The sequence below is a fragment of the Saccopteryx bilineata genome, chromosome 4 (genome assembly GCF_036850765.1).
Source record: "Saccopteryx bilineata isolate mSacBil1 chromosome 4, mSacBil1_pri_phased_curated, whole genome shotgun sequence".
Taxonomy (NCBI): Eukaryota; Metazoa; Chordata; class Mammalia; order Chiroptera; family Emballonuridae; genus Saccopteryx; species Saccopteryx bilineata.
In genome coordinates this window covers 2,112,825-2,121,029 of record NC_089493.1, presented here as the reverse complement: position 1 = coordinate 2,121,029, position 8,205 = coordinate 2,112,825, and the positions used below count along the sequence as shown (strand labels likewise).

The 8,205-nt window shown below is 65.1% G+C and overlaps 1 protein-coding gene across 1 annotated transcript in view; it reads left to right on the top strand.

The window, feature by feature from the left end:
- The window catches only part of PLD4 (phospholipase D family member 4), a 13,180-nt gene extending 6,003 nt beyond the window's left edge, over nt 1-7,177 (top strand). The window contains exons 2-11 of the mRNA XM_066276565.1: nt 265-345; nt 668-855; nt 1,419-1,602; nt 1,765-1,885; nt 2,395-2,522; nt 3,322-3,522; nt 4,116-4,255; nt 4,371-4,536; nt 4,627-4,723; nt 5,069-7,177. Of these exons, the coding sequence (XP_066132662.1) occupies nt 265-345; nt 668-855; nt 1,419-1,602; nt 1,765-1,885; nt 2,395-2,522; nt 3,322-3,522; nt 4,116-4,255; nt 4,371-4,536; nt 4,627-4,723; nt 5,069-5,271 (1,509 nt within the window). The 3' untranslated portion in view covers nt 5,272-7,177. The remainder of the gene's footprint in view (nt 1-264; nt 346-667; nt 856-1,418; nt 1,603-1,764; nt 1,886-2,394; nt 2,523-3,321; nt 3,523-4,115; nt 4,256-4,370; nt 4,537-4,626; nt 4,724-5,068) is intronic.
- The last annotated feature ends 1,028 nt before the right edge of the window (nt 7,178-8,205 follow it).

Below are 8,205 nucleotides of genomic sequence, written 5' to 3'. Positions count from 1 at the left end.
CACACACACACTCACACAGGACACCCACCGAGACGCGCACAGACACTAGGGAAAAGCCAGGGGTCAAGCACCTGCAGGCCAGATGCCCGGGGCAGGCCAGTGGAGTGCAGCCTAACACTGCGGGGTGACCCTGGGCAGGAGTGGAAAGGCCTCAGAGGGGTCAGCAGGTGTCCGTAGGGGCTCCACAGCTGGGGGTGTCTCCAGTGTCCAGCCGCTCGGGAACTGTGGCTAGAGCTGTGGATGACACCAGGCTGCCCTGTGCAGGTGCTGAGACCTCTCCAGAGAGTGCTGGTGGCCCTTGTGTGGCCCGACCCCCCCGCGACTCGCAACTCCCAGAGAAGAGAGGTAGGACTGGGGACCAAGGGAGGGCTCAGCAGTCTCACGGGGCCTGTGGGAAGGAAGAGTGGCGAGGACAAAACCAGCCACGGGGAGCCTCAGGGGCGCCCCCAACCAGAGAGCAGCTCCGTACCCCACATCCCTCTGTAGGGGACCTGGGGGAACAGCCGGCGACCGTGTGGCCACCTGATCCCAGCAGCACTGCAGGCTTGGGCCCTGCTCTGGGCCCTCCTCCCTCTCCCTTGCCCACTGGACACCCCTGCCCCCAGTTGCAGGCCCGGCCTGGCCTGGCCCTCCTCGGGAGCTGAGGACCCCTCGGGGACACTTTCAGCAATTGCAGGTCCTGGGAACACTGGCTGTGCTGTGGTCTGCGGGCATGACTCTCACCTTCCTCCTGTGGCATGTGCCCCGTCTGCCCTCTGAAGAAGCGCCCGCCTGGTCCTGGGGAGGTGACTCCAGCCCAGCCGGGGAGCCCCTGGGGGAGAGGCAGTTCCCACGGCAGCTGCCAGACGCTTGCCAGTGAGTGAGCTAGCGGGTCTGCAGGGGCGTCCCCCTGGGGAGGGCCGTAGGCGGCTAAGCACTGCCCTGCGCCAGCTCCTCTCAAAAGATGCAGGTTCCCAGAGTGAGTGTGGGGAGGAGGCCCCGGAGCGGGGCGCTGAAGTGGGGGCCGGGAGTGGTGTCCACTCCCACGTGCAGAGAGGGGTGCTCCCCACCCCCAGGGCCAGCACTTCCCTCCAGGTCAGCCCTGGCTGCCTCCAAAGTCCTCGCTCTGCCAGCTCCGCTGGGCCTCAGACGCAACGGCTCCCCCTGGGCAGCATCTCAACTTGGGGTGCGGCCTGGACCCCCACTCCGCCCTGCTCTCAGGCCCTTCCCTGGCAGGCTCCTGGGGGTCACCACCCCTTGCGGGCTTGCTGGGCTCAGGTCTGCCCTGCCCAGTCTGGGGGGCTGCCGCTCCCTGCCCCGGGGCCTGGGCTCTGCCCTGCGGCCATGCTGCCGGCCGCCCCTGTGGTCTGGCCTGGGCGGAGCGGGGTCAGCGTGAGGGATGGGAACTCGCGCTGGGACCCCACCGGCTCCATCCACAGGCTGATCCTCGTGGAGAGCACCCCCCAGGACCTGGCCTTCGCAGCCGGCAGCCCATCCGCCCAGCCCACAGCCCAGGCCTGGCTGCAGCTGCTGGACACTGCCCAGGCGAGCGTCCACATGGCCTCCTACTACTGGTCCCTCACGGGCAGCGACATCGGGGTCAACGACTCGTCTTCCCAGCTGGTGCGTCCCCCCCACACACACACATATAGTTGGGTTGCCCATCGGTCTGACTCCAAGCTGTGGGCAGTCGGGTGGCCCCTGGAAAAGATCTGGGTCGCTCCTAGTGGGAGGCGGCCACGGGCCGGCCTGCAGGCGCCGCTCACCGCGGGTCTGGGCTTGCAGGGAGAGGCCCTTCTGCAGAAGCTGCAGCAGGTCCTGGACAGGAACGTCTCCCTGGCTGTGGCCACCAGCCGCCCGACGCTGGCCAGGAACTCCACTGACCTGCAGGTCCTGGCCGCCCGAGGTGAGTGCCGGCCCGCGTCTTCTGCACTGGGGGTGAGCGTGGGCTGACCTGCTGCTGCCACGGACAGGGACGAGGACGGCGGGGCGGCTTCAGGGAGAGCGGGAAACACCCCGTGCTCCCCCCAGGACACCCGGAGGGCAGGCACTCAGGGCTTCACGGGACCAGGCTGGTCACAGAGTTGGGGGTGTCCTTTCCCACGGGGCACACAGCGCAGGGTGTCCCGGGGTCCTGCCGAGCCCAGCCTGAGGAGGGAGGCTCAGCCTGGCAGCAGGAGACAGTCAGCCTCATTCATCCTGGTAAAGCGGCTCTAAAGCCAGGCTGCCCCCCCGGGGGGGGGTGTCCCAGGCCAGTCAGTGCCTCAGTTTCCCCACCGGTACAACAGGGATGACCGTAAGCAGCACCCACCTAGCAGGATGGTGGTGAGGAGAACTGAGTAAACCCCAGCTGCAGAGAGCTGAGGCTCACCAGGGAGCAGGGTTCACTCACTGCCATCCTGGCCCCTCGGGCAGGTGCACAGGTGCGGCAGGTGCCCATGGGGCGGCTCACCGGGGGCGTTCTGCATTCCAAGTTTTGGGTGGTGGATGGGCGGCACATCTACCTGGGCAGTGCCAACATGGACTGGCGGTCCCTGACGCAGGTGAGTCCCAGAGCCCAGACAGGGGAGACCCCACCACCACCACCACCACCCCCTCCTCCCCCCACGCCAGGGGCTCTGCCTGCTATCCCCTGTAGCTAGTCACCACATGGAACCCCGGGTGACACTGTCATGTCTATCACGTCGCCGTAGTGGGGACCCATTCCAGGCTGGTCCCGTAAGTAAGTTACAGAGTTCTGCACAGCCCGAGGTGAGTGCCGGCCCGCGTCTTCTGCACTGGGGGTGAGCGTGGGCTGACCTGCTGCTGCCACGGACAGGGACGAGGACAGTGGGGTGGCTTCAGGGAGAGCGGGAAACACCCCGTGCTCCCCCCAGGACACCCAGAGGGCAGGCACTCAGGGCCACCGGCCACGGAGCCCACGCCGTGGAACCTCACTCAGCAGCCAGCCTGTCCGGGCAAGCACGCAGACGGGCAAAGCCTGATCCCTTTTTGGAAAAGCGATGCGTTAAAACCCCATCCAAGAACGACGGTGGGGAAGGTGGCCTGCGTAGCGCTTGATCGGGGAGAGAAGAGGGATCTTTTCCCTCTGCTTTGTGATTTTTGGGTAATAAACAGGTATGGCTTTGATCCTTAGAGGCCACAACGAAGTCACACAGGGACCAGCTGGGCACCCCACCTCAGAGCTCCCCCAGCACCGTGTGTGTCTGTGAGGGATTCCTCCTGGGGATGTTGCCAGGGGGACCGGCACCCTGCCCGGTGCCCCCCACCCACCCCCACCCCCACCCTCACCCCCGACCTGAGGGGAGCCTCCTCCCACAAGCCCCTGCCCCTTCCCTGCAGGTGAAGGAGCTGGGCGTGGTCATCTACAATTGCAGCCGCCTGGCCCGAGACCTGGAGAAGACCTTCCAGACCTACTGGGTACTGGGGGCGCCCAAGGCTGTGCTTCCCAAACACTGGCCTCAGAACTTCTCAACCCACTTCAACCGCTTCCAGCCCCTCTGGGCCCGCTTTGACGGGGTGCCCACCACAGCCTACCTCTCAGTAAGAGGGCCAACCAGACCCACCCACGGGAACCCTGCTCCGCCCAGGGCCAGCCCTGCACTCACCATGTGCCCTCCTGGGTCCCCGGGGAGGGGCGGGCCCAGGCAGTGCCGGGAGGCGAGCCTGCTCCCAGGAGAGGGTGCGGCCATTACCAGCCACAGGAGACAGGTGGCCTGGGAGGTGCTTGGGGGTCTCCAAACACACTGTCAGGTGGGGCCAGGGGGCTTGAGCTCAGGACTGGGAGGCTGGGGAGGGCCGGCTCGCCCAGCAATCCTGTGCTCTGTGGGGGAGGGGGCCAGCCATGCCCCCGCAGTAGATGCCCTTCCCTCAGGGTCCCGCCCTCCGGCCACATGGCTGGCGTCCAGCTGGGACCTGGTGTCAGGGTGGCCCTGAGCCGAGGTGAAGCGCTGAAGCCTTGCCTGTGCCAGAAAGGCCAGGGCCGGCCCCTTCCCCTCCCACCTTTCTAGGCAGCACCTTTGTCTTCCCCCTGGACCCCAAATGCTGAAGGGTGGGAGCTCAGGGAGGGCTCCCGAGTCCAGGAACCAAGGGGCTTAGGACAAGGGGCCGCCCTCAGGGACCTCTCCCCCCGCAAGGCCTCGCCGCCCACGCTCTGCCCCTGGGGCCGCACGCGGGACCTGGACGCGCTGCTGGCAGTGATGCGGGAGGCCCGACGGTTCCTCTACGTCTCCGTGATGGACTATTTTCCCACCACGCGCTTCACCCACCCGGCCAGGTGGGGCTGGGCGGGAGCCGGCGGCCCCGGAGGGTGGAGGCCCGCTCTGCTCACGGTAGCTCCAGGCAGGGTCCTGGCTGGCCTGCTGACCTTGACCCTCTCTACTCCTCCCCAGGTACTGGCCAGTGCTGGACAATGCACTGCGGGAGGCGGCCTTCAGCAGGGGTGTACGGGTGCGTCTGCTGGTCAGCTGTGGGCTCAACACGGACCCCAGCATGTTTCCTTACCTGCGGTCCCTGCAAGCCTTCAGTGACCCCACAGTCAACGTCTCTGTGGACGTGGTGAGGACCCACTCCCTGGGCCGGGCTGGGCTGGGAGAGGGTGGTCCTCCCTCCTCCCCTCCCTGACATGCTCCTTCTCTGTCCCCAAAGAAAGTCTTCATCGTGCCAGTGGGGAACCACTCCAACATCCCGTTCAGCAGGGTGAACCACAGCAAATTCATGGTCACAGACAAGACAGCCTACATCGGTGAGTTGGGGAAGGTCTGCGGGCAAGTGCTCAGGCCCGGGCCGCCTCAGGACCCTTGAGTTTTTTGAGGGGCACCAACAGAGTGGCGTGACACTCACAGGCCACACAAGCCCGCAGAAAGGGGGACATGCCCCCGGCCGTGACCAGGCCTGGGTGCTGACGGGGGCACTGCTCTTCGGGCCGAGGACAGAGGGGCTGCTGACAGGGTCTCCACAGGGACTCAGCAGTGCTGAGGATCACACACAACCATCTCAGTTGTCACCTGTCCCCACAGGACTGGGCCAGGCTGGAGGGGTCTGTGGGAGCCCAGACACCCAGCACCTTTTTCCTGCCCACCCCCCTCAGGCACCTCCAACTGGTCAGAAGATTACTTCAGCAGCACCTCCGGTGTGGGCCTGGTGGTCAGCCAGAGGGCCTCCGCTGCCCGGCCAGGGTTCAGCACCGTGCAGGAGCAGCTGCGGAAACTATTCGAACGAGACTGGAACTCCCGCTACGCCGTGGGCCTGGATGGACAAGCCCAGGGCCAGGACTGTGTGTGGCATGACTGAGGGCCAGTCCTTCCTGGCTCCTGGCCTTCACAGTTCTTGGTGGACACTGCTCCCCACCACGCCTTCCCATCTGTCCCCTAGTCTGGGCTCCAAGCAGTCCTTCTGCACAAGCCATGGTCAGGGTGAAGACTGCCCAGTGCCAAGTGGTACGAACTATTTGCTTTCCTCCTGCTTTCCCCATTCAGCCCAGTTAACCGCCCACCTCCTCCAGGGAGCCCTCCAGGATGCCTGATTCCCACAGAACAGCAATCCTGACCCACAAGTGGGGCCTTTGGAGTATGTGTGCCTCCCCGTCTCTCTGTGTGCGTCTAATGCAGGGCTGGAGTTCAGACTCCAGACCCTGTGAGGAGCTGTGTCCATATGGCAGCCAGGTGAGGCTGGCCATGGACCCCACCTTGCTTCACTGCCAGAGGGCCCCTGACTCCTGTCAGTGCCCAGCCCCAGTCCACAGGAACCCAGGGGCTCCACACGTGCCCCGAGCCATTGGCTGGGGGTGGGGGAGCAGGAACAGAAAGAAGTACTGGACCCTCATGACCACTAGGCAGTTGCCTATATAGCAGAGTGGGACCCGGACCTGTGTGGAAGGATTGGAGAGGAGAGGCGGGGCGCAGAACTGTGGGGGCGGGGCTTAAGGGGAGAGGCGGGCCCAGGACTATGGGGGCGGGGCTGAGGGAGAGGCGGGGCCAGAACTGTGGGGCGGGGCTGGAGGGGAGAGGACCGGAGACTGAGCTGAAGGAGGGTGACAGCCCCATTGGAGCTCACCCTACCTTAGGAACCACCTGAGCACCTGCCCTGCAAAGTCAGGCTCTGACTTCTGTCCCAGCCCTTCGGTAGGAATGCTGGATCAGACGTCTGTCTCACTTGCTGGCTTCTGACTCAGGCTGTGAGCCCACCTGCCCCGGTGGAAGCCCCCAAGGTCACCTAAGGCGGGATGGAGCTTGGGACTGGCTCAGTGGTCCGAGGGACATTGGACGCTGAGGGAGCTGAGCAACTGGATGCCAGGGTCCTGCTTTCCCACCTCCTGGGTTGCACCTTCCTGGCCCCCACCCAACCCCAGTCCTCTGCCCCTGGGAGAGCTGGGTGGGTTGGTGTTGGACACCTCAGACACTACTCTGTCTGTGAGGAAGCGTCCCCAGAGCCAGCCTGCTTCCCTGCCCAAATTCCTGAAAATCTGAGGGGCGTGTTGGGGACCCATGGAGCCTGGCAAGGGGGCGGGCGTGTCTGGGGGGCTGGTCTGCATGTGAGCTACAGTGACCAAGCCAGGCAGGCGCCTCCCTTCCCTGCCCCCGAGTAGCCACCGTCCCAGACCCTGCTGCTTCTTGGGGCTGTCTGCTGTGCCTCAGGGGGTCTCTGAGCTCCCAGCCACAGCCCAGTGCCCGGTGGCCCTCAGCCAGTGCGAGGCTTGTGTGTGTCGGGTCTGGTGGCCATGCCTCAGCGGCAGCCTCGAAGGCCAGCGCCAGAGCAGTCCCCTTCCACAGGAGATCCAGATGGATGGGGACAGAGAGACCCCAGGGGGTCCTTGATGGGGCCCTTCTGGGTTGTGCTGCCTCCAGTGTGAGCCCTTTCCCTTGGGGGTGGTGAGAACCGTCCTTGCTAGTAACCAGCAGAGTGCACAGAGGTGGTATGGGAAGGAAGACCGTGACAGGTAGGACTTTCTCCTGCCGGCTGGCTGGGAGGCACCGGACACTGCCTGGCAGGAAACAGAGGCCCCGTCACCAGCGCACAGGGGACTGAACACTGCCATCAGACCCGCGACTTCCCTAGCAGCTCCTGACCCAGCCAAGTCCGGAGAGGAGACCACGGGCCCACTGTCCCCTCGGTCACAGCCTGCGGGGCCCTGCAGAGGGACCAGCTGAGCTGTGCTTGGACTCCAGGCCCACAGAAACTGAGAGATGATAAACTTGTGTCATGCTAAACTGCTCATTTGTGGTGATTTCTTACACAGCCCAGATGACTCACACCGGAAAGCAGGGCTGCACGGGGTCAGCAGCTTCCACAGCCCTCTCGGCCTCCCAACCAAGGCCCAACTCTTGTTCTGAGAGGGATGAAAGCTCCCGAAGCCGGGCAGCCCCCACCCAGTGTTCCCAGAGGGCTGCACAGCCAGGCAGGGAGCCAGGGAGCCTAAGAGGGCAGCCGTCTTGCTTGGCCGCAGGAAGAAGGCCCCACTGACTTCCCCTCCACGTCTTCCCACTCCCGAGCCGCTCCGGACCCTGTTGTCAGCTCTCTTTCCAGAGGGTTCCATGCCCCCTGACTTGGATGACCTTTCCAGCCAGCCACAGTGGAAACCATGACCTGCCGGCGATGGCATGGGGGAAGGGACCCAGCCTCTCCTCCCAACCCGAGCTCTGCTCTCTGTGGACACTGCCCTCCTGCTACCTCAGGGCCACACAGGATGGGCACCCCGGGAGCAGCGGGCTACTCTCTGGGCCTACCGTCCTCCAGACGGGTCCAGAGCCCAGCTCCTGCCTCTGCACCCACAGCCATGAGCTGCCCAGACGAGGGGCATGTGGGCAAGCCTCCTCAGAGCCCTGCATGCCCGTGAGCTCAGGAGGAGACATGACCGCTGCAGGGAACCCCTTGAACCTCATTCGCTGCCCTGTGTGGACTCACTCCCTGAGGGCTGCTCAGAGGAGGGCGCTGTGGTGAAGGAAGGTTCTGAGGTGGCCATCGTCTCAGCCAAGAACTTTGCTGACCCTACGGGCCGGGCCCTCTGTCTGTGCTGTCCGTGCTGTGCCGTCCGGCTGGGCGGGGACGTGTGTGTCTGTGTTCCTGCCACATCTCCGCTGGGCCACCCTGATGCTGGCTCATAGGAGGGTCTGGATGGACAAGTGGATCTGTGGACACTCTAGGACTCACCTCTGAGTCTGTTCTCTGTAGACTGGGGCTGGAAGTGTGTGTGTCTGTGTGTGCGTGTGTGTTTGTGTGTGGTGGGGG